This window comes from Tympanuchus pallidicinctus, unplaced genomic scaffold (assembly GCF_026119805.1).
Source record: "Tympanuchus pallidicinctus isolate F22 unplaced genomic scaffold, pur_lepc_1.0 scaffold19, whole genome shotgun sequence".
Taxonomy (NCBI): domain Eukaryota; kingdom Metazoa; phylum Chordata; class Aves; order Galliformes; family Phasianidae; genus Tympanuchus; species Tympanuchus pallidicinctus.
The window spans coordinates 8842159-8869423 of NW_026294710.1; the positions used below are offsets into that span (position 1 = coordinate 8842159).

Genomic DNA, 27265 nt, shown 5'->3' on the forward strand with positions numbered 1-27265 from the left:
ACTAGAAAAAAGTTCAAGTTTTACGAGGAATCCAATTAGAATTTCCTGTAATGGCACACTGTTACTTAAAGCAGAACTACTGTGCTACCATGCAAGCTGAAATTCTCAAAATAATGGCGTTGTATATGTACCCTGTGTTATGTGGCTGAGAGTAGACAAAGACATATCAGGTCTGAGTAAAAGTGAGATCTTGTAGCTCAGAGAAAATGATTGCAATCTGTTAGAATTAGAAACTTGGATGAAAGTGAAACAAAATCTTTCCTCATTTTTTTAGCTACATAAATTCCAGTATTTTGTTGTTGGTAGTGTCACTGAAATAGAGATCTCAGGAGCACAAAAATTCTGTGGGAGTAGGTACAGAGAAAGTGGCAACCAGAGACACAAGCTTCAAGCAAGAAGGTTCAAAATTTAATGACCTGTGTAGGAAGATAAATGAGACTTCATGAGAAAACAGCAATGCTAGCATGAGGACATTTTTAGGTGTGGATGGCGAGCACCCTCAGAGCTGATGAATTGCCAGCTGACAAAAAGCTACATCCTGTAGTGATAACTGTGCAAAACCATGACATATTTTTTCTGCTTTTTTTTTTATATATATTTTATCACATCCATTTGAATGTATATTTTATGAATAGCATGCTGTACTTAAAGGTAAAAACAAAAGCAGCAGGCACAATATTCCACATATCAATCACAATATTTTACCTCTCAATTATATTTAATTTAATAATTGTATTATTTTTACCTGTTTTAACTTTAAGGGCTTCTATTGCAAATACTGTATTTTTGCAGGTGGTTTAAGTTACCAACAATTTTCAGTAAGAGCTCTTTCTCTCTCTCTTTTTTTTTTTTTTTTTTTTTTTTTTCTTTCCCTGAAAGCTCTTCTCTATACCATTATTTTGTCTAATCATTAGCCTTCCTGGAAATATTAATCATTATGTCTACTAGGCTTTCAGAAAGACCTGCGTCAAGTTTCTTTAAATTGCTTCTCTGTTTATTTTAGCCACAGTCTGAATAAAATGATTTGAATAAACAGGTCTGAAGCATATCCTGAATCGTACAGTTGGGATATGAACCTGAAATCCAACATAATTCCTGGCATTATAGTAATAGAATTCAGTAGAAAGAAAGAATTGTATTAAGCTATAACTGCACACAAAAAGGAATTCACTACAGTTAGCTATGTTTTTCACAGCAAAATGCTTTTTATTGTCCTTTATTTCTTATGCAAAAGAGCATGGGTCTAATCTGCTAGAAATCATGAGAAATTTGCTTCCATAGTTTTTGACTGATCATACACCCCACTACTTGAGAGTCATTTAGAAAGAGCCAGGTGAGAATATGGGCTCAATGACACCACTAGTTGAAATGTATTGACCTCATATTACATAGAAAGAACAAGAGATTAAGATTATGGAATGTCTAGCCCTAAAACTGTAAGGTTAAACCCATATTAAATATTGCAGTGGTTTCTGGGACAAGGTACTTCAATAGCTAAATCACTCATGTCCAACTTATTCCTATTTAGGTCAGAAAAGTAGTCACAGTTGCAAAGTTCCAGTGTAACATTACTCTCATTTACTATCTTATCCTTGCAATATGTCTAATGAAACCCTATCACAGATGGATGAACATCTAATTCATGAACAAATATTTGTGGGCCATGCCATTTCTGTATTTTAGTCTTCCTAAAGAGTTTCTGTTTTAGTGATTATAGTTTTCATTTGCTCCAGTATTCAGTAAGGTGTTCTGATCTAAAACTTTGTATTCTGAAGATTCAAATATACTTTTCATAGGGGCAGATCGTAAATGAGAGCACAGCTGCCAATCTAGGAACTCACAAAACATGCCAATTATTTTGCTAGCTTAGGGAACACACAAGGACATTTTTTTGATATCACCAGATTAACACGGTGTACAGTGAAAACTGTTTTGACTACTGGTCTGTGTTTGTGAAAATGGCTCAATCTGTTCTATATGAGGAATGAGCTAGATAGAGTTATCGCAAGGGTGCCCACACTTATTACTAGGCTCTACCTATTGACTATAATTAAAATCCGACCAGTTTGATATACGTCTCATAAAGTAGTGGCTACTAACGTGCTGGCACTGACAGCTCACACACAGTATTTATTGCCTCTTGTTTTATGGGTTTAGAAAATAAAAGGACTGGTTAGCTAAATAAAACCAGTGGAAGAAATAGGCCAAAGTATTTTGAATGAAAACATCTTAAAACCAGTTTAGTTGGATAATAGAATAGCTCCATTTTGTTCATTGAGCACTACTGATTTTTTTGGCATGGAAGAGAAAAAAAATAACAGATGCTGAAAGAAATAAATTAAGCTGCTAGTGATGGAATACAATATCACAATGAATTATAAAAATGATGAACACAATTCTTTTAAATACACATTCACAGTCAGTATAAAAGGTTCCTGTTGTTGAAGTTTTGGTTTATCTTCTAGTTATTATAGGTTTTACATTCAATACAAGTCCAGTATGAATTCAAAATAGAAATCCCAGGCAATGCAGAAAAGATTCAAAGGTAATGTTTTCACTGGGATCAAACATAAGCCAAAATTAGTGCATATATCCTCAGATTTTAGGAACTATAAACTATTACGGCTGAAAATCAATACAGAAAACAGAAGAAAACAGAAACAAAACAAAACGAAAAAAAAGGTAAGATGTATTCATATAAATGATCAATCTAGAACTGCTATGGGGGCTGCTAAATGTAACCCATATTCAGAAGCAAAATTGCAATGTCCAAACTAGTGTGATTGCTACTCTCTTTGTTTCAGTAGAAATACATAACTCTTTAGGAATTCTCAGCTTGACTCTTCAGTAATAACACTTCCTTTTTTTTTTAATGTGACCAAATCATCTTTATAGGGCCACAGGCTCCATATGAAATGTAGAGATATTTATTTTTCATGTAATGAAAATGATGCTTCTTCAAAATACTGTCATTTTTCTGTAAGTTAACATTCTGAAAAACCACACGACTTTTGATAAACAGAATATCAGTAATTGCTTCAGCAGAATTATAATCTTCTCCTAAATTAGTGAAGACAAATTCCTTCTATTGTCCACGGTTATCATTTATTATTTATAATATCAATACTTTTCACCCTCTAGCCCTCCAGGCATGGTTCAAAGACCATTTGGTAACCATTTAGCAGATGAAGCATGAAGAAGTTTAATTCGGTTTTGAAGGCTCTAATCATGATTGGGAACCAGGCTCCTCTTCCTGAAAACCCATAACAAACCTTGCACTGCATTTCAGTAAGCTTACTGCTTTAAACTCTATGGAAAAATCACTTTATCAAACCTATAGATTAGTTTTGCATTTGCTTTTGAAAAACATGTGTAAATGACAAGGATATCAAAATGTTTGAACAGAGATAACTGAATGCTATTTACTCTATTGGGAATTTTTAGAGCACAGGGCCATGGTTCCAAGGTTTGCACTATCCAGTTGTACTTAATTTGTTTATTCCAATATCCAGTTAGATAAGCTTCATTCATATTGATAAGAGTGGATTTATTATTATTATTATTGTTTTTATTTTAGACCTAGGTCTCCTGTTAGAGATCACCAGGTCACACTTTCTGTTTCTTGCTGTATTTCTTCATGCCTCACAGGAGATGCAATGATCAATGTTATTTGACAGGTATTACTACCCCTGGCCATTAGACAACATTTACTGCATCAGAATTTACCAACAGACATTGTCTGCATGACTAGAATAATTTCAAGAACTATGGGCTATCGTTTGTGTCTCAAGATGGAATATTTTCACTATTGTTGATCTTTACATCAAGTGAATTTCATTCCTGAACAGTTTTAGATAGCCAAAGCATACGATACTATACAGCAGCAAACTGTTCATAAACATGTTAATCGACTCAGCAAGATAAGAGCTGATCTTCGGACACATTTTGCGGATGCATCAAATGTATCTGGCATGAAGACACATATTTCTTGGGAGTTTTGTGGGTCATAGAGAACTGTGAGCTATGGCATACATGATTTTGTAAGATTCCTATACTAAATGTTGTAACATACCTCTGTATGTTTCTTACCAAGCAAGACAAACTAACTTCTAAGCTCATTGTCTACCCCTGATGCTACTGGAAATCTGGTTCCTGATTGACGAAATAAAACCATGAAACAAACCTGTAAGAGAAATAGAAATAGCCATGCATACTCAAAAGAGTATGTATTGAATACATTCATCAGCAAAAGGAGAAAACAACACCTGTTCATATGCACATCACAACTTTAGAAGTAGGTGATCACTTCCATAAATAACTAAAACACAACTGTTCTGAATAATCTTTGTAAAATCTTGAGTCCTTAAATTATAAAGCTTCTCATATCTGAGCTCTCAGTTAGATATGAAAGTTTATTTGCTGTCATTACTCATTAAGGTACTGCACACCATTCATGGATGATGTTGGAGAGTATGGCTATCTTACGAGATATCTCTGATAAAGACAGAAAGATGATCTCATGTGCCTGAAAATCTCTCAGGTAAATGATCAAGATAACAAGGCAGAAAAATCTTACTTGAAATGTAAATAAAACATTTGCATTACTTAAAATGTAAATAAAACAGGATGTGCTGGGAGTATGAACTATGGTTTTCATGGCAATAGAAATGAGTAGCCCTCTGATCCAGTGCAGTTAAAAATATCAGGAAACTAGTATGGTCTAGTTCTTCAGGACATTAAACAACACTATGCTAAGAAAAATAAACTGCTACATAAGGAAAAAAATAGGTAATATGTTTCCAAGTCTAAACATTTGGATTTCAAGGTTCAATATTTTTCTTTTCTTCTTTACTTTCCATTTGTTTCTGTATACATATTCTTCCCATAATACAATGTATTATTAATATTTAGCTTAATTTGTACACATATATTAGAATATGAATGCGCATATATACATTAGAAAGTATAGAGACTATTTTGCCAACTGATTAAAAGTGATCCATGAACAATGATTGTCATTAAAAAATGTGTACCACAAGCCAGAGATGAGAACACATAACTTTTAAAGGATGAATGAGCAATATTGTTTTGATTCAGCTTGTCTCTTAAAAGACAGTATTTTCAAAGGCGTTCAACTCTTTAGCTGACTAGCTATCTTTGAAAAAACAAAGTTCAGAGCTGCTTTAGAAATATCAAAGTGTATAGATAAAACTGCATATAATTTGAAATCAGCCCATCAAAGAATCTAAAAATTCATTATCACTCAGTCCTGGTTTTGCTTAGAAGAACTGCAAAAAGATCTGCAGAGTTAAGATGGCTGAAAACAAAACAACAATCAGAGCAATGTTCAGCCTTAAAAGGAACATTGTAACTCTCTCCATAATATGGGCAGCCTATGATGGTGGTAAGGAAACTTTATATAAAGGCCTTCCTGAGGAACCCTTGTAGTAAAATCTGGTACAGTTGTACACTGGAACAGATCTGTACAGAATTCTGCTCCTGTTTCTGTTACAAATGCCCTTGTAAATAGGTGTTAGGCTTGAAATAATTCAAAGTGAATGTTGTTTTAAATGCTTTCTTCTGTTTAGATCCACAGTTGTGTTTGGTTTGGAAAAGCCCAATATACTGGTACTCTCTTATGATTACAAAAAGTTTAACGATGGCATTCTCTGAACAGAAATAAATACAGAATTTCCCAGCACTTATTTTATTTCTTTAAATTTCAATTGTGTTTTTTTTTGTTTTTTTTTTTCTCAGCTGTCAATCTCAGCTGCTAGAGCTACTTATTTTTATTCCTGAAAAATAAAATGGTTTTGTTTTTTTTTCCCCAACAAACACTTGGAACATTTTCTTCCATATCGTCTATACATTTTCTCCTTATACTAACCTACTTCTGCTTATGATGTCTGTTTTGTGCTGGAGAGGTCTCCAAACTATTGCCTTGGCAACCAATAAACATTAATCCATGTGAGATTTTCCTCTTGAAATACTTTCTATATTGGAAATGTTATGTAGGAGGTAAAATTCACTGGAACTGGAAAAGATGTTCAGATGATTTAATTCATATTCTTTTTTTTTTTTCTTTTTTTCCATTTTTTCCCCCTGGATTTTGCAGCAAAACAGTCTTAGATATTTCTTTTATGAGAGCAAATTCACTGTCAGCATTATGGAATTGGCTCCATTGGGCATGCTTGGACATGGATTTATCCATCCCAGAAGACTTTTCCAGAACCTGAGCAGTCTAACAGAACACAATGCAGCTCCCTTGAGGCCCAGAATAGCCTGTGTGACATCAGGTCCTATGTTACTTTCTGTTAGCATTCTTAATTTTCAGTAACACATATGTTACAGTATGGTTTCAAAGGATCAAATCAATGACTGTAAGAAATATTTTAAGCTGGTAGGTGCCTGTGAAAAAAAATTGGTTCTTTAACCTTAACAGTTCTGCAGGTTAAAGCAATTTCTAATTTGCATAGCAAGATTCAGTGCCATTGACATACCACTTAAATTATTTTGTCAGAAATTTCAGGCAAATAACACTGTACTTTGCCCTGCCTTTCCACGTAATGCCAGCTGTTGGAATTGAGCTTGAGAAGAGAAATAATGTTGTAACATCATCTATAACCAGAGACTATGACCTAATTTATATGCAACTTAAATAAATTGGAAGACATTTAATTTAATAGGCTTCAGATTACACCTTCATAAAGTGATACTAAGGATAAGAATTTATCCAGAATCTCACAATCAGGAACAACTAGTTTAAAGGACTAATCAAGTCCACTGGTGTCTTCCAGTTAGCTTTGAAAAAGTGCCAGAGTATGGAAAGTAGTAATACTAGCAGAAGGTGACAGAGGTTAAGGATTAATGTGGTGAAGCCCAACATCCAAATGCTGTTGCACAGTGTGCACTTCAAAGTCAATTTACATGCAGAAATCTTTATTCATAAGAGCAAACACTTTGGAGCATTTGTCAATATGAAATAACACATTACTTGAGTCTCTGAAGACATGATGTGAACCATAATGTGTGTTATTTCAAAATAACACAGAGCTTGTCACTTATTATTACTGTAATAACCAGTATTTGAGTAAATCAACAGTGATAATGAGTACTTACATCAAGGAAACAGCAATTCTAGCAAAGGAGAAATTCTTTTTTTTTATTGTATTCCTTATGGAAAACAAAGAAAACCTTTTGTAAATATGGACTTTTGTTCCAGACTTACCTTCTGAAGAAAGGTTAAACCCCTCAGAATGAGTACATGATTTCCTTAACATTCAAACACAACATGGGATTAACTTTTCAGAAATGTTTTCTGTGCTTAATAACGCTCATATATTCATCTATGCCAGAGCCTAGGGGACTGCACAGCTTGTTTTGGAAAACAGTCATTCTTCTTGCATGACACCTGGAAGTCCCCTGATAATCTAGAATATTCCAGCTGACTAGTATAACAAACTGCACCTGAAACCACAGATTATATACATGTATATGTAGAGAGAGAGAAAAAAAAGAAAAGAAGAAAGGAAGAAAGAAACAAGAGAATGCACAGAGCATTTCAGCATCAATCAGAATGAAAATGAAATTGCATCTCCTCAACAGCATTTTTGTAAAACAAAACTGTCTTTTCATACTGAAATGAATTAATGTAGCAAACTTGAAAATTTTTTCAGCCTTCACATACAGAGCATTGCTTGATGCAAAGGAGAAATTTGGAAAACACAAATTCTCAACTTTTGAATGCATGATGGGAAATAATCATGAAAATAATCTTTTAGAACAAGGGTAAGCTATAAAAGTGACTTTTTAAACTAACAATGCCTTTTTTAACTGTCTAAAATGAACAGTCTTCCAAATTCCATTTCACTTCTCAGCTGCAAAAGCAAGGCAGTCAGGAAGGTACTTTTCGAATGACTAAACCTGAGTGTGTGAAATCAATCTGTATATACTGTTAAGGAATTGCTCATCATTTCTTTTCATATATATATAAGTCTCTTTTCTACTGCTTTCTTACTAGAGTAAAAATAAAGAAGAGTAAGGCTTTTTGTTTCAGTACTTAGGCATTTGGTTGAGCCTTGAACTAAATACTTGTATTATTTATCAGTTATACCACTTCTTCTGAAAAGCCCAGGTAAAATCCCATTACGCATAAATCTTGCCTTTGAGAAATATTCACTATCTCTGGAAAATAAAACAAATGCGTAAGAATACACTGGAAGCCAAGGCACAGAAGTATTATCTGAGGTCTCACAGAAAGTTTGTGTTAGAACATGAAATTGAAGACTATCTGTTTTAGCCACAGTCTTCCTGACGTTATTAATGCCCTTGAAGCGTGAAGGCAAACGCACATCTTAACCTATCAAAATCTTAAATGCTTTATTCTTAAAAAAATTGAGCAATAGCTCTCAACTGTGGTATAATCTTATTTTATCCAATATAGCAGGCACCTCATCTGCTTTCTATGAAGGAAGGATAATGAATAATGAAATATACAGACCAAATAATTTAGAACTTATTTACATAATAGTTCTATTCAACATATTGTAACAAATAACAATATTTTTTCTCTAATTCATGTATTAAATGCTATTAAAAATTAAATACATTTTTAATGCTATTTTTGTTGCAGTGAATACTGAGGACTATGTTTTGACATTAACACTTAGCTGTAATGGTCAGGATGGTTTGGAGCTTCACAACTCACACAGGAGCTTCATGAAGCACTGCTTTTCTGGGACTATATAGCTTCATAGCAGGAATAAGTACAGCTGAAGAACTTTTTTGCCTCAAGGGAAATTACAATATTCCAACAGCTGTTTTAAAATTAAGACAAACAGTCAAAAAGCTGAACTTTTCACAGAGTGACAATCTAGAAAAAAAATGACATGCAGGAATGTACAGCTTTTTGTTTTGATCATTTCACCTGTCTGTTCTGGTCTGGGTGATTAACTTTCTTAGGCTCTAACAGGGAAAAAACAGCCCAGATATGGCCAAGTCATATCCTCAAACTGAGAAATCTTGAAATTTTTCTGAGTCTTGCATGGCATCTTCTGATTCTAATCTATATAAACAACTCATCGTTGATTCTTACCAGTTGGTCAAGATACAAGGCTAGACTGTATGTCTTAAGCTGTGTTGATGTCTTAAGCTGTGCTGCCATCATATAATGCTTATGCTGTTTTCTGAGATACTGTCAAAGATTTTAACAGGAGTTTTGGTCTCGTGCAGAAAAAGATGGGAAAGCAAACACCTAAACCACATGAAGTTCTTATAAACTTTGCTGTAACCCTGTTCACACACAGTTTAGTGTCAGATGAGTGCAAAATCATGTGCCGTAGAGCAGTGCAATGATCCAAAGTATGTTTTCATTTGGATAGAGCTGGTGGAAAATTTTGATTAAATGGAAACTTCCTTTTTCATTGACAATTCATTTTGATGGAAAACGCCTGCTTAATCTTTGTAATACACTACCAGACAGTCCCACAAGGCAAATTCTCTATTTATGCATGACTTAGAGAGAGCAACCATCAGCCAGGTTGCTTCAGCACTTTGCTGTTGCAGCTCAGCTCTTACGTGCCAGTTCAAACCTGGAGTGCCAGTTGTAGTGGTGAATGAAGCAGCATGAACTGGTCACTCACTCATTTCACACACACCACAAATCAATTCCTGTATGATAGTGCTTTTCATTTACTACATATGCTGAACTGCATTTGACCTGGTGGTGAAAGGTTTCATTTACCATTACAGTCGCTTCAGCTGTGCAGTCTCCAGTCTGTACACTGATTTATGGATGGATGGATTTGCATATGGCAAACATCCACATAGCTTTATAAGTTAGCCTTTATGCCAATAAATGTAAAGTTAAGGCTATGATACAAGCATGAGTAATGTTTTTGTTAGAAACAGCTCTGTTATTTTTTTTTTTTTTAATGCATGTAAGGATAGAATTCCACTCTGCTTCCAGTTTAAAACATAGGGAGACTGCAAGAAAAGAAATAATCTTTCTTTATGGTCATTTCATTTCTTACTGGCTGAGTTTTGCTGTTCCTTAGCAGGTATATCTGGGGATCATCTTATTCCTGGAGACAGAACTGTATATAAATCTTGACACTGGTGGAGAAATTTCCAGGCTGGTCTTGGAAGTGGAACATTACAACAGCAATATCCAGCCAGACCAAAAACCAGTACCATGCAGTGACTACTGATGACCAGCTGTGGATGATTAAAGAAAGAGGATGAGAGAAGACATAGTTCCTAATAGCTCTCAAGTTACACCTGAAGAATTTTTTTTTTTTTTTTTCAAGTGACAATTGATCTCCTTTATATCTGGCCTCACTGATGGCTGTAGAAGGCTCATGATCAGGTAGTTTCAATACCAGCACTGCTAACACCCTTTATAAATACTATAGCCAATGTCCTGGTTTTCAGAGCACCTGATGTTTTTACTGTAATCAAGCTGTCACTCTCCACAGCGTACACGTGTATCTTCCAGTAATGTTAACACTGTCTTGATGAAACTTCATGACAAATACTAATACTCTTTGTTTCCTGGTATGAGCAAAGGAGAAAAGATCCACCTCCCACCCACATTCTGTAGCAGCTTTAGGAATGCAAGACCTTTCACACTTAAATCATCTACTATGCAATGAAAATGTTTATATGCAGTGAAACATAAAACACATCATTCATTATTTTGAAACGTAATGTTGAATTAGACATTCACATTGAGGAAGTGCTAAAAATAACTTGCAGCAGGGTGTGGTGTAATTTTGCATTATTTATGAATCTGGCCCAAGCATGGTTATGTAAATATCTTTATGTTTGTGTATGTTATGTAGGTAAATGCATACATGCACCTAAAGACACACTCAGAATTCACAGACTTTAGAAAGTTTGTTCCCTTAGTTCAGCAGAGGGATAGACTAAACTCAGATATGCCGCATACCCCATTGGAACAAACAGTTGGGTGGGAAAAAAATTCTGATTTCAGTACAGCAAGGCAAGTGAAGGAGTATTTCATGTTGCATGTATATTCCACATACCCTGCTGCTGGCTGGCAATGTTACACACGTCTGATGCCTGCACATCCTCTATTTATCAAGTGAACAGGATCATAGACTTTCTTACAGTAAGTGATCTCCTTGACAGATACAAATCTTTTGTGTATATATTACTATATAATGCATTTTCTACCTTCTAATATCAGCTAGCACTACTGAAGTGTTAGGACGCCGCTGTTCCACAGCAGCACGTACCTGTTAACTAGGGAAATACTCTGTGGGTTGTACTGATTGTTGATGCAGTTTAAGTAACAACCCTAATGAAATTGATGTGCCATTCCAGCCTAGCGAAAGGCTTCATAGCCACCTCCACCAGAGATCAGTAAAGTAAATGTTTTTCTAATTGGATTTTATGCCACAAATTGTTTCCACTCCTATTTTTAATAGAAAGCATTCTTTTTATTTCCTTCTTTAAATGTATATCTGTTACAAAACATGAAAAATGTTACTGTTCCACCACACTCTACTGCATTTGAGACTTTCTGCATTTTCTTAAGATGTGATCACATAGGCCACAATAATTTTTTTGGTAATAGAAATGTCTCCGTAAATGAATAGAATCATAGAATCACGGGATCCTTAGAGTTGGAAGGGGCCTTTAAAGGTCATTTAGTTCAATTCTCCTGCAATGAACAGGGACATGCACAGCTAGATCAGGTTGCCCAGGGCCCGATTCAGCCTCGCCTTGAATATCTCCAGGACAGGGCATCCACCATGTCTCCGGGCAACCTGTTCCAGTGCCTCATCACCCTCACTGTAAAATACATCTGATAAATCTAAGAGTTGATATTGCTCTTACTCTTTTGAAAAGTGTTCCAAGGGACCTCTGAAAATACGTCTGGAGTGAGGGAGCACATGGCCGTTGCTTGCAGGCCCACTTTGTCAGACTGACGTTTGAAAATGAGCAGGGATTCCTCACCCATCCGCTAGTGTTAGCAGCTATTTAGAGTGGCAGGAAAGCAGCTCTGGAGTCTTCCACTGTGGAGAAGAGCTCTTGGGTCCTTTCATATGAGCTCATGTGAGAAGGCAGAAGCAACTTTCACTCAAAGTGCCTCAAGCTATAGCTATAGTGAGTAAGCAATGCTCCAGTAACAGACAAAAGTTTCCACAAGACTGTGACCTCTTCAGAAAGATATGGGAATGGTTACTGAAATAGAACGACTTCATTATGGAAAATCTATTGCAAGACTTAAGTATTACTTATCTAAAGTTACTGTGCTAAAATCAGTAGAACAGCTTCAAGGTTGACTTGTATCTAATTTGTGCTCTATGTTATGTACACAGAATTGTACATAGAATATTTGAAATGAAAGGCCTTTAGAAGGGAAAACTGAGATAAAGTAAGACACAATGTACTCCACTGCTCACAAACTAAGTTTAAACTTGCTTTGACATTTAAAAAAAAAAAAAAATAATTAATTGACATTTATACATATCCTAAAAATGACTCAAAGATCCACCAGGCTGAGCCAGAGTTGCTGTGGAGACTTCACTTGACATTTTTGTGTCCCGCTCAACATGAGGATGCTCCAAAACACAAGGCAAAGAATGCTCTTCTTGTGGTATTTTAGAGCAGTGTGGATCTTATGGCATAAGTAGAATCAAGAGAGACTGTTACTGGATAAAAACTATTTAATTTGGAAACAAAACAACATTTTGAATAGCGTTTGCCTCATTTCTTCCCATTAACTGGGCAAAGCTCAACAGTTTCAAGTGTTCCAAATAATTGCTTGTTTTTTTATGGATTATTATTCCACATGTGAAGAAGAACGTACAGAGCCTCCCAAAAGGGCACTTCACACCAGAGTGCCATGTATATTAAAATCAGCTGCACTACTCGTGTGAGTAGGAGTTTGTAACATCAGTTCTTTTATTTTCATTTTTAATCTTCTCATAAATACTCAGACAAATCACATTTTGTTACAGGAATATTAGTGTGATTTAGCAAATCCCAGAGCCTTTGAATAATTGCCCTTTCTAAATTCAGTGAATGAAATTGCATTTAACTTTGTTTCTGTGAATCCTTTTCAGCATAATTTAACCAGATCAAATTAGTGCACAGAATCTTTTTGAGAAAGAAAATGTGTGCTATAAATGATAACAGGGGTGACATGAACTATTTACTGAATTATGGAGCTGGAATGAAACACATCATGGCATTTTGAGGTAAGTAGATGGAAACTACAAAATAATATCAAGGAAAATGATTATTGCTCGGTAAACTACAGCAACAGTCCCACGTTATCTCATGATTAACAGGTAGGTACATAATTGACAGCACTTTCTGAGGTGAACTTTACTTTGGAACCATTTGTGCCTGCCTAATCACACTTTTTGGAGCTGTTTCAGGCATGAAAGGCTTAGTAAATCTTTCTCTCTCCATATATACACATGCCAATTCTATGCAGACACAAAGTACAATAAAACATATAGAAAACTGTCTGGCACAGAGCCTATTAAGATTTTTACTTTACTCCATGTTCCTTGTTCTACTGTCTTATTTTCATTTATTTTGCTCCACTGCATGCATGAAGAACTGCACCTTTTGAAGGATATGTTTAGCATTAAACTAAACCATGTACCTATCCTACCCAGTTAAACACATATTGAAGTGCAACAGTGGAGAATAGTGAAACGCTGAGTGGTTTGTAAACCAGATTCAAATAATGAATTATTTTGAATGTCTCTTGGAATAGGCACTAACAGACACGATTCAGAATAATACTCATATCCTTTACGTTCCTTCCATTCCTTCCTCTGGTTCTTCAGTGAAGGTCTATGTCTGCTTACCTCTCAGGTCTTGTTCTTTCTTTATTATTTCTTTCTATTCCTACCCCCCCCCTCCTTGGGGAGGAAGAGAAGGTTTAAGGTTTAAGAAAAGGTTTTTTTTTTGTTTTTTTTTTTTTAATATTAAAAGAAGCAGAAAATGTATAGTTGTGGAAGACTTGATCTTGCTTTGTAAGATTCACTTTTCCCCAAATGGTCATCATTACAATAAATCTATTTAAGGCATGGGAGTTTCCATACCTGTGAATAGGCTAAAGTTTTATGGTACTGCTTTTCACAGCACTTTGAAATGCAACAATCTTTGTCAGGAGCTAGCTGCAGAATTATTTACATATCTCTCTTCATATCTCGGCTGACCATTCACATGCAAATAAGAGCTTTGACAGCTTCTCAGCACATTTATGAAAGCCAGTGATCTGTCCATTTTCAGTTCAGATTGAAGAATATGACAATACCTTAGAATAAAGGCCTGTCAGACTCTAGATTAGTTTCCTGCTCTGCAATACTGAATATGAAATAGAAAAAAAAAGAAAAAAAAAAAAAAGAAAAAAAAAAAAAGAAGAAAAAGAAACGAGAACAAAAAAAAAAAAAAAAAAAAAAACTTGAGTACAAAGTGAATGCATTTTCGTCACAAAATTAGAATCAGTTTCTCAAGGATGGGCTGAGAGAGAGCAATTTTGAAAAGTATTTGAAAGGCAGAACTGATTTAAGCTATGTGTTTTTTTTCTCCATCAGTCAGTATCCAACAAAACAACTCAAACTCTCAAGAAAACCTGACTTTTTAGAATAGGTTGAATTTCATGATGGATGCATGATGCATGCACGAACATGATGTCTAGGGATGAAAGTGAACAGAATATACCTTTCTGTTAAAACATTATGTTTGGAAAAACTTGATTTGTGCTGCTGAGCCCATGGTATGGACTCACTAAAAAGCGGACCCATAGCAGCTCATCTCTTCATCTCTGCACACCACAGGCTCATCTTTTGACTGGCATATGCAAGCAATTCTCTGCTAAATCCTGATGTCCAAAGAGTCTAACTGAGTTGCTCTGCTCAGGACAGTATTGTCCCTTCATGGTGATTATCAAAAATTATTGCTACTCTTCCTGCTCACTAGCTTTTATTTTCGAAGAAAATTTGTTATAAGAATTAAAGTTCCAGTGTCTTATAACCAGAAACAAGTACATGCTTCCTAGCCTAAAAAGTCATATTTCACTTCTCCTCATACAATTTACATACATTGATCACTACCATATGTCTGGCATAAGGTAAAATAGTTTGTATGCATAGTAATGGTGGTGAACCTCCAGTGAAACGAAATTCAGCATTTGTCATATTCCTACACACTGACAGAAAACAGTTTTAAGAGAATGGCAATTATGAGAAATGTCCTTTAAAAAGTTGCTTATAGACTCATCTATGCAAATCATGTTAAAATATGGAAGGTGTGTTGCTCAGTCTTGTCCTCATTCTCTTTGGAGCAATGTCAATTAGCAGTATCAGTGGTCTAATTCCCTTCTCTCTTGCACCACTGCAGACACAATCATTTAATGAAGTTATATTTGATTTACATGAGGATAATTGCTAATAGCTTAAGATTTCTAATATAGATTAATAGTACACATGAGATTTGATAATGAGAAGGCAAATGCAAAAGTTTCTTTACTTCAGTAAACTGAATCTTTTGTGTTGGTTTCTGATGATCTGAATGGCAGCCTCCAGAATTGAATTTAACTTTTCTAGCATCACCAAACCAACACAAAAAATATGCTTTCATAAGATATCTTAGTCTAACAAGTCAAACTACAGAACTTTGCCTCACCAAAACCATGTATGTGTCTCTTCTGTATTTCTTAATTAATAGCATGAAAATCGGTATTGTATTGTAGAAGAAGAATGTTATTCAAAGCAACCATGACATCATGTAAGTGGCATGAGAAAGCATAAAAGCAAAGCAAAGAAATTCCTTGTGTTTGTTCACTAATGATAAAATTTACATGTCCCATACAAGATACGTGGAATGTACAAACAACCAATTTTATCTTCACAGAGGCCAGGCTGACAGAGGGAACAGGCAATCTCTTATTTATTTTAGGAATCTTATGGAGATGCACAATTCCATTTCTGAATTTATTATAGCAGTTAATCCTCATTATGAGATTTGAACTAAGGCTGTTAGGCTATAGTTTTCCAATGAGCGAGTCACAAATGACAGGCAATTATATCTGACTGAGCTGATTAGCAAATATTTCCCCAGTGACAGAGAAGGGATGCACTTCTAGATGGCTGGAAAGCATGGGGCATGGAGAGTGATAAAAAGGACTGTGTATGGAAAGAAAAAGAAGTTTAGAGTTCAGAATCTCTTGGTAAGCACATATACATGTAAGGGCAGAGGAGTATTAGACACCTCTGTTAAGATATGTTCAGACTGAGTGGAAAGGGAAGTGTCTAAAGGTTTTTAGTTTTGTCTGATAAGCACACACACACAAAAAACACATTATCTTACTCTCTCTTTGTTTTTCAAGTTGATTTTCTGCTATGGTTACAAAAGTAAAAAGGAGAGGTCTAGTTTAAACTTAAAGAACTGGGCCAGGTTCTTGCAAGCTCTCACATACTTCTGTAGACAGAATTGCAAAGACTAAACATAAAGATTCCTTTTCTTCAGATGAAGCCATCTGCAATCACCTTCACAGTGTGTTTAGTGTGAAATAAAGGTAGAAAGTCCAAAAAATATTGTAAAGTTATCCTACATAGAACCATCTAGAATATCTAAATTGCATTAACTTGTATGGCCTTTCTGGATAAAAGGCACTTGTTTCATGTTATAAACAAACAGATTTGTGAATATAATATTGTAATGACTTTAATATACCTGTAAGGTCTTTGTATATATATCAAAACTAAGTTCTGGCTGAATTTTGAATATATACATTAATGAGATTATTCTGAGAGTGGATACAGCGCTGAATAAGCACAGCAAGTCTCTGACCTTGAGCAATTCCTCATGAGATTACTTAATATCACTTTGAGGTGAAGAAGTTGACAGAGAAGAGCCAAAGAATTAATAGGATTTCACATTTATGGTGTTTTCTTTCATTCCTGTTACAGTGCAGATTTCCTGTGTACCTTCAGCCATGGTGTTGGGTTTCTGTTAACCTCCAACTTCCACTTGTGGATGAGGCTAAAAAAACTTTCCTAATTTGCATGACTGTTGTCCACTAAAGAGTTGCAATGGGTGTTAGAAGAATGATGAAAGACGCAAAATTGAAAAGGGATGTCAGAAAAGGAAGTAAAATACTCAGTAGACTACTGTTCCCTGTACGGAGTAAAACATCACAGATGGAAAAAGGGTCTGGGAAAATCTGAAAAGTTTAGAATGATAAATTTATGTAAATTTTGCTTTCTATACTCGAGACTGCAAAGAAAACCAAAATGTCCAACAGTCATTCTTATTTTTACTTTCAAAACATTCCTTTAAGAAGAGTTATATGGAATATTCTTTCAAATTTTATAAATTTCTAAATCTTTTCTCATGAGATGAAATCTTGCTTGCCTAATTCTTTGAGATCAGTTATTATGACTACAGTATGTATGACTGAGGATTCATATTTTGAACAGCAATGTGGGGGAAGGGTTACCATACTGATAACTGCACAACCGACATCCTTCAAATACTGTCTTGTTAATGTTTAGAACATTTCAGATAAGTGAAAACAAGGGTTCTTTTAAAATGTTAACATGCCTTCCTGTACGTCTGAATTTACATTTACTCTCACTTGATGGTCTCTGACACATCTTGGAAGAGCAGCAATTTAAAAATAAAGTGATTTCCGGACTATGCAATTCAGAAATTCATTTATATTGTTCTTCGTAAGCAGTTGAAACAAGAAGTCTTGATGTCGCTGTTCATTTGCTGTATTAGTGAAGAAGATGAGAAAGTAATCTGGAAGATAAAATTTTCTTACTGTTATCCACAAAAAGATATTTCTGCTGCCCTTCCCATTAACTGAAAGAATGTTATACCTATCATATAGGGCTAGCAGAACAGAGATGTATACACTGACTTGCATGATGGGGATGAGATCAGATTAACCTACAGGTATTACAGACCAACACTCATCATTGCTGATATGAATTTTGTTGTGTTTGAAAAAAGAGCTCTACCAGGAGTCAGAGCCATTTTAGACTACATGTTTATGTAAAAAGTAGTAAAGTTGCACTGGGAAATCCATAAAGGAAGTAAAACTAACATTAACACCTTCGAATCTTTCCTTCATCTTAAGAGACCTCAGTATGTTCCGTGCCAGGTGTCAGATCTGTGTATACCAAAGGATAGCTATTCCGGTGTCAGCTGCTGATGAAAGCTGTATCCTGCACTCTCTGCAGCTCTTTTGGATGCTTGTGAGCTGTATTTATCCTCTGTTGCCTCTAGAAAAGGCCACCAACCCCTCCCCTTTGAAAGGCAGCTCTAAATCCTTTAAATTATCTCACAGAGCTTTTTTGTGTCCTTTTCTCACACAAGGCTGGAATTTCAAAAGGAGCCAAGAGGGGCCGTCAGAACCAACATGAGCTTTGCTTCATTAGAGTGGAGAGTAAAGGAGAATTTTCTTTTTCTTCCTTGCACAAGTTGAAAGCAAATAACTACTTCATTCCTCGAATTGTTCCCTGCAAGATCCAACTTTGCACGAAAATATTTATAAGAGATGAGAATTTTATTTGACTGCTCACTTCTAATGTTTCTGCAACATTCAGCTGGAGAGATAAGCAAGCAGCCCAACATGTGTCAAACAATTTTAAAACATTAGAAGAATGTTAAAAACTTTTGACTTTGCCATGTTTGGCTATCAAGCAGCAAAGGATTAAAATGAGATGTGACACAAAGTAATGCTCACACATTGCACGGATTTCTGTAGATGAGTCCAGCTCAAGGAGAATTTGCAATCACCAAGGTGAGAAAAGAATCCCCAAAAGTGTAAGTCAAACTTAGAATTTTTAGAAATGAACCTAAATTAGGTTTCATCCTGCACTCAGTAATGAAATAGGTCAACTGAAAAGGGAAGACTGAGTGTTCGGGCACCTGCCCTTTAGATTGTACATGCACATTTGCATATTTATGTACAAACCACCTTATAAAAAATTGGGTCTTGAAAATTTTTTTATTTAAAGTTTAAAAACCTTCAGAAAGTAGTAGAACTGGTCAGGGGACAGCTTATTGAAAGCTCTAAATGATTAAGCTATTAAATTAGTAAAGCTCTGCAGCCCCAGACAGTCACTTGCAGCATGTGTCATTGGATTTGGAACAAGCTTATTAAGGAGGAGAGACACGGGAAATGTAAGTTAGGGAATTGTTTTAAGAACAATGAAGAATTTAGTAGTACTGTATATTTCTCTCTGTGACTGAAGGTTTGATGCAAATTTACATCGAATCGCAGGTGACCTCCAGATCAGAAACTGAGGGCATACGTAGGTGTAGGTAGTCAGATTTTTAACAGCTTTAAATGCTCATTTGGACAGAGACACATTCTCAAATTTGGCTGTTTTGAGATCAAGACACAGCCTAAATTCTTCCACAGTATTTAACTGGTACCTTCTTTTGATATCCTCCTCCTGAGTAAGAAAAAAAACTAAATGAATGAACAAGGAGCTTAATTTCCTTTCCAGTCGCTGAAGAGTGATGTGCGCCCTTAAAGTCTCATTCAGCGCGCCTAGCCTAAGATTAGCTCTCTGGAGGTTTCCCTCTCCACCCATTGACAGTAACAAGAGCTTAATGTGACTGACATAGTCAGTCAAAAAGAGAGAGAAAGATACCGCAGAGAACTCCTACTGTGCAGGAGAAAGGCTACAGCACTCTTAAGATTTTTGATGCTCTAAACAGCTGTGGCCATCCCTTTCTCTTGTGCACTGTCCCATTTGGAAAAAAATAGGAAAAGTCAAGTAAATGTACGATCCCCGCAGTTATTCTCAACATCCACAGCTGTTACTGCAAGAGAGCAGCTAACCTATATGAAGGCTTTATGTGGGAGGACCGTGAACTTGCAGACATTCCTGAAGGGAGCTTTAATCCTGCAAGGGAAGGAATTTGCTGAATCGCCCACCAGCCCCAGTACAACACCAGCAGCAACTTTCACATGTAACCTTAATTAACAAGTGCACCAGGATGAGCTACAGAACTTCCATTTAAAATTTTGACATAGAACTGACGGGCCACATATTTCCTTAAAAAAAAATGAACGTGTGGGAGCCTGAAGACAGCCTTATCCTTTTTAGCTTTCAAACAACTGGAAAATGTCACAACCATTGACACCACTCAGAAGGATTTGTTTTCCTCTCCATCACTCAGGCACTGCCCCAGGTAAAGATATGATTTTCCTTCAGGGTCAAGCCAGGCTTCAACTGATATAGAAAATGTTCAAAATATTGGAACAACTCTGTATTACCTGTGCTTCCATTGCTATCTTCTGGGTGTGTGTAAGACAAAAAGCCTGTGGCCCAGGAGTAAATAAAATGATGTCTCCTTAATATCAGTTGTGGGCATTAAAGGTTGTACACTGAACCAGTGATTAGTCAAACCTAAATCATATTAAAAGGATCAGATTACAGCCATGCATTAAATAAAGCCTGAAACACACTTCTAAGCAAAAAGAAGGAACTGAAAATACAAATCATTTAGTGGTTTCTTCTTGGATGGAGCTCCATGTAAGTTCTTTCTGTATATGTAGATGCATATTCAGAAGAGATTATCATAAATAATCCATTTACATTGTAGCAACCTGCAAAGACTGGGTTTCTTATTTTAAATATTGCTCTGCTAAGTTTTATGGAATGAATACATACAAAAGAAAGAAAAGAAAAAAAAAAAAAAGCAAGCAAGCAAACAAACAGGTAGGTATTTCAGACCTGATCAGAAAGACTTCAAGCACAGAAGCAGATTTTTAGAAACACTTTATGTATCAGCAGATCCATTGAACTCAGTGAAAATACAGATGCTTAAATTGATTGCTAGAAGAGTTTTAAAGCTGCTGTAATAAAAAGCAGGGGTAAGTGCTGCACACCTTGTACACAGCTAAAAAGCAGACTGTCCACTGCTGTCAGTACAGCACCTGCCATGAACAATTCAGTCATTTGAAATCCCTGCAGCACAAAGAATTATAAGAACTTCAGCTTCTCAGAAAAGGCAGGCTCTGTAATTCAGAAACCACTTTTTCCACTGGAATTAAATGGGAAAGTTGGAAATGCAAAGTGAAATGTTGGGCTAGGTTTTCACCCTCCTTGTTCCAATTACTCTGTGCGTTACAGGCCCTAATTAGTGAGCTGAAAATTTCCCTATATAGGCAAGATCTGAGCTCAGGCATTTTCTTTATCAGCTTTTCCCTACATTCAGCATGTGAGACATGACAGAGGCAGGCAAGATTCATTTGGGTTGTTCTATGGTCTCTCCTAACAGTTCCCATGTCTCATAAAGACCCCACTCAAGCAAGGCAAGGTAGAGCAACACACAGAGTTTAAGTACTCAGTATTTATGGGGAAAGAAGAAAAAAAAAATTCTGACAAAACCTATGGCTGCATCTGATGTCTTCATTGCTTCCAGCCTGCACTGAGATAATGGTAAGGACACAGAATGCCAGGCAATGCAGAAACCCTGTGCAGGAGTGGTGGAAGCTGAGCAGTGTGATGAGCCTAACGGCGTTACACGCTTGCCTTCCTTCCCAGTCTTCTTCCCAAATCTAGGCTGCTCTTCTCCTTTTCAAGCATGTTAGAGAGGCTTTTATCTCTGAGTTTAAGCATGAGGCTTTTTAAAGAGATAGTTTGAAATCTGAGACAAACTTAAATAGTGGTCCCAGCTCAAGAAAGCCTGTGCTGGCTGAGGTTCCTCTCCCTTGTCCTTCTCCCACTCTGGCCTGCTTTCTCCATATTTATGGAGTTACTGAATTGAGTTTGATTGAAAGGAAAAATCACAATCAAACCTACCAGCAGGTCATCAGCTACAACCCAACTAGGTCAGTAACCTAAACCGAGTATCACATTTACCCTAGCATACATACAGGTAATTCAGAGCAGTGTCATTCCTCCCTCATCACAATGTGCTGCACTGATTGAATTGGACAGAAGCTTTGCCATTTCTCTCGCTGTGGCCAGGATTTCATCCATATAAAAATCCATCACATAAAGATGTAAATCAACTGCATGTCAAGGACGGAGCAGCTCTTACTATCACTCCAATTTTAAACAAAACACTTATTTTTAATATGACTTGAAATTGAGCCAGGGACTAATAGAGCTAAATCTGTGTGCAATGCTTTTCCACTTATTTGTTCTCAAGTAATATGTATCCAATTGAGCAACAATAACAAAGAAGAACCACACATGTACTCTTACAAAACATACTTACAGCATTTAGTAATTTTCAGCAGAAAAATAGGATGCAACAGATGGATTTGAGAAAGTTGGGTTCACAAGTTTTACTCGTGGAGAAATTGGGGCTGCTTTAGGAAAAATCTGTAAGTCAGGGAACTGTTAATGGAAACTCTTTTTTGGGACTTATATTTTTATATTTAAGTGTTACTGTCAATGGTTCTGTCTCTGCTTGTGACATTACCTCCCCCCATGCAGAGGACAGCAAAAGAAAATAAGAAACAATGAACGATGCAAAAAAATCCATCTGGAGTTAAGGCTGTATTTATTGTTTTAAACTTTGCACACTCAGCTTGGTCACCATCTTTCTGATAACTCTCTGTTCAGTAGAAGTTTCCCGAACACAATCTGTGACCTGGTGACACAGCATAGAGACTTACAGCCGTGTTGAGAGTCAAGCCCGTTCAATTAAAAAAACAACAACAAAAAGCCATCACATTTTTAAGGAAAGATTCCATTACATTTGGCATGTCAACAATAGCGCTTCTTGTTAACTCTACAATAAGGACACAAAATCTTTGAAGGACACATATAGAGGAACTCTGAAGTTGAGGGGCTCAGCTGAGCTTTCAGTTTTGTAGCTGTTTGGCTATGATCTAGAACTTACCAACTTCAGTGAGCTTTGGATCAGGCCCTTAATCATATTAATTCTCTTTGAGTGAAATAAGGAGATAGATATCATCCTTGTAAAACCTTCCCAATCCATGCACTGAGAGGAAAATGCTTGGAGCTAATGAACAGGAGTTCAGTTTCTCCACAGACCTGAGCTGAACAAGGATTTCCCCAATGCTCTCCTCAAATTTTCTTCCTTTAATACACCTCAAAATCAAGGTGATGTAAGCCAAATAACCAGAGTTCTGTTTTACAATAAACAGAAAGAACCTTTTCAGGCCACGGACATGGCCTTAATATATGCATTTACACACCTTCCCTTCCCCTTCCTATCTGCAGTGTGCCCTGTAGGATGCTTCTAAATCTGCTACAAGACTTGAGTGACAAGAAGTTAAGAGGAAGCAAAAATGGGAGTTCACCAAAACTTCTGTCCAGCAACCTGGGAAATGGCAGAGCTAATGCTGGACCTTTGAAAACAAGTGACCATAGGAAATCAGGGCTGGCAGGGCTTTAACCCTTCATGACTCATTTCACTAACTTTTAAAGCAAATGCCTGAGCTTTTTAACCATGTTTGACATCCAGAAGTCGAGAAAAACAAGACGTTAAAATGTATCCTTGCTTTTCTTTTGAAGTAAAGCACCGACAATTAGCTCCAAGGTATTTGTTTAGATAATAATAATAAAAAAAAAACAACAAGCATGCATGTTAAAGAACAATGACAGCCACTGAAAAGAGAAGTCAGTTGGCTTGTACTTTACACCCCACCTATTCTTTTTAATATCATAAGTCTTATTTTACTCAACCACAGTTCTTTAAAGAGAGGCAGAACTGATCAGTGACTGGGGAGTTTCTTATCCTAATGGCAAGGAGTTTGGATAGAGATAAATCATGTAGCACCACCCAACAGTGAGGTATAACCTGAGATGCATATTAGCATGTTAGGTATTTAGCGAGTGCCTGAAAGACATATTTTCAATACCTACAGCTCTCCAAGCTGTTCCTAGCCAAAGTGTTAACATTTATCTGTGCACTAGGCTGGAAGGAAAATTTGTCTTGAAAAGCACCAGCTGATAAGGCTTAGTTTCCCCTGGCTAATAATGATATCCCTATTCTGAGGGATCAATGCAGCAGCACATGCAACACGCTCCTCTTGACCTGGCCAAGCATTTACACTGGTACTTAACGTTAAGCATGTGAGTGGTCTCATTTGATTTTTAGGGTTACACATGTTTTAAGTCAAATATGTGATTAAGTACACATATGAATCAAAGGCCAGAGTGAGAATTCCTGTAAGTCTTCAGACTTAACTTTAACTTGCTTTGAATTAAACATGTGTTTACTTTCTTTGCTAGGGAGGAAGCAGGGTTGCTTAGCATTTGAACTCATTATCTTTTTACAGCGACCCAGCAGTTACAAAAACAGTGTCAATGCTTCTTTCTGTTTCCTGTTGTGTGCATATAGGACTGGCTTTGTATCAAAATTTAGTGTCTGATATACTCACAAAATAAGAATTAGACCTTTTTGCCCAGCAAGGCTCAAACTGGAAAGCAACCAATCAATGGAGTAGCAAAACGTTGCTAAAGTGCATATGGATACAGTAGCATCGGAATAAAAAACCACTGCCAACCAGATTAGGCCATCCTTTGGTTTCTAAGATCAGCCTGTGCAAGTGGGGGGAGCAGACCTGATCCGTCAATAAACATTAAAAGGGTGAAAAATAATAAACAATAATTAATTAGCCATTAAACCCCTTTACAGGATATTTTTATAGGATTAATGCTTCCATGGACTAATCTTCGTTTAGGCATGATTGTGAAAGTTTGGAATCAATTAAGAGGTTTTTAATGATTTTTGTTGGACATGTAGTTATGGTAGAAGCTTTCTTCAGTCTACATTATTCATAATATTCAATTTTGTGTAAAATAGAAATGGCTTCTCTCATGAAAACTAAACAAATACATTCTGAACCCCTTTAACTCTTCTTTTCACATAAATCCTTTCATGTTTAAACACACACAAATATGCATATGAGTATTCTTTAATAAAATTCTGCACATGTATTTACTGCATACAATGCATCCAAGTTTTGCAGGTGTTAATATCTTTTTTTCCTTTCTTTCTTTTTTTTTTTTTTTTTTTAACTGGAGCTTTAAAATGACATCTGCCTCATATCAGAGAGGACTTTCCCCCTCTCATTTGCAGCATGCAAAAAAATGAAAAGAAAAAAAAAATAGGAAATGTGTTTCTACTGGCAAGAGATGTATTGCCACTATACTGTAAACTGGGATTGACATCTCTGACCAGGCGTGCACACACATGTTCTCTTTTCCACTGTAGTGTGATACTTTTCCTCCCTTCCCTCAGAATCAGAGCTGCTGCTCCTTCTCCCAACCTCCAATAATCTGAGAATTATGAGAAAGCAGCTTTACTGAGAAAAATGCACACACACACACACACACTTTTAATAACAATGCTCTACAGCCCCTACATCTCAGTCTTCTTTCCCAGTTACATATTCTTCGGATTTTGTGCATTCTCCTGAAAATGTACTTACAGAGGAACTACTCTGGTGAAGAAAAGAATCTGCCTACTTCAGAGCCCTCTCTTAATGCTAGCAATATGGTACAAAAGTTAATTACTGACAATTGCAGCGTGAGTGGTATTACACAATTTCCACATAAACGTAATCTCAGAGCTCTTTCTTCAGTTACACCTTCCCTGTGATCTTTAATGAAACGCATCAGACTACACCAAACACAACCTCAGATCAAATAAATCGCGCTGCACTCAACATCCACAGGCAGTGCTTTCCAGTGCATAACAGTCCTTTCCCCCTGTTCTGGACTGATCTGCTCCTTTCAGTTTATAGTTTCTTGGCAAACCCACCATCTACTGCTTATGTTAGGCATCTGATTGTCAGATTTTTACAGACTGAATATTCATGACTTGAAAATTAACCATTTCATGCCTAAAAAGGGGAAATATAAAGCTTCATCTATTCCACGCTGCCTGAAAGAGATCTGTACCGGGGCTGCACTCCGTGCCCAGAACGAGGGATGAGCGGAGTGGCCAGGCTCATCGTTTTAAAGAGTAAAGTCCGATGGAATAGCAGAAGGCAGAAAACACTCTTCGTGGATCAGCACGATCCCCAGCCCCTGTCTGCAAACGCAACTAACTCTTTGTGCTCAAACTGCGGGGTACAGGAGCACGGAGTGTTTTTTTTAAGTGTTTTCTCAGAAATTTCTCCATACAACAGTTTCCCCTTCCAGAGATAAGGGAAAGACGGGAGGAAGGTGAGGAGCGGGCGGGAGGTTGGGGGGGGGGGGGAGGGTGACCGGGCAAGGAGGAGCGGGAATCCGAGAATAAGAGAGAACAACAGACTTACCTTTATAGGATAATTTGAGTCTTGGCACGTTATTCTTCACATGCTGGCAGTTCACTCTTCCTGCTAATAATACTCCCAAGGAAAGCAAGGCAATCCCCCTGAGCCAGCCCATGCTGCAGCAGCCACTGTAGGGTCCCTGCGAGCCGGAGCCGCGGCGCTCCCCGTCCTGCCGGGCGCCGCCGGGGAACTTCAGGCAACCTGGGGAGCGGAGGTAACAGGTGATGGGGGTGGGCTCCGCGCCCCGCCGCGCCCCGCCGCGCCCCGCCGCCGCCAACAGCCGCCCCGGACCCGCGCCTCTCCTCCGCCGCCTCCGGGGTAACTTCAAGCCCCTCTCACGCACACGCCGCGGGCCGGAAAAGGAGGCAGCCCCCGGGCGCGAGTGGCGTGCGGGCGGGGGGGCGGCATGATGCGGGCGGCGGCGGGCGGGCGGCGGCGCGGGCCGGGGGCAGGGGCCGGGGCCGGGGCCGGGCCGGGCCGGGGCTGGCGGGCGCCCCGCTCCCCGCGCGGCGGGCGGGTCCCGGGCGGGAGGGGCGGGCGCGGCGCCGAGGAAGCCCCGCGCTCCCCGCGCACATGGAGGGAGAGGCGCGGGGCACACCGGCTCTCCCCGCGCTCCCAGGAGCGGCTGACAATAGGAGCGCAGGGAAGCTCGACCCCCCCCCCCCACCCCCCTTCCCTGCTGTCACAGCACACATGCAAAGGGAAAAAAAAAGCAAAAAACATCGCGGCGGAGATGAGAGGAGGGAACAGAAACCTCCAGCGAGCTTGGGAAAAGCAAGGAGCTATAAATTTCACGAGGTATTTTATGTCGTCGTCCAGGTTTTCTTTTCTTTTCTTTTTTTTTTTTTTTTTATTGTTAATATTTCATTTTACGCTTCTAATTAAAAGGTGTTCGTCCCCCTTGAAAAACAACAGCACAACGCAAACCACAATGTTTCTACCCACATAAATAACATCTCCTGCCCAAAACATAATCCTCTTTGGGTCGCTCCCAGCTAGAAACAA

At 37.5% G+C, this 27265-nt stretch overlaps 1 protein-coding gene across 1 annotated transcript in view; it reads right to left on the reverse strand.

Annotated features, from left to right (window-relative positions):
* The window catches only part of SEMA3A (semaphorin 3A), a 168601-nt gene extending 142045 nt beyond the window's left edge, over positions 1-26556 (reverse strand). Inside the window, exon 1 of the mRNA XM_052681030.1 lies at positions 26264-26556. Within this exon, the coding sequence (XP_052536990.1) occupies positions 26264-26375 (112 nt within the window). The 5' untranslated portion in view covers positions 26376-26556. The remainder of the gene's footprint in view (positions 1-26263) is intronic.
* Between the last annotated feature and the right edge of the window lie 709 nt (positions 26557-27265).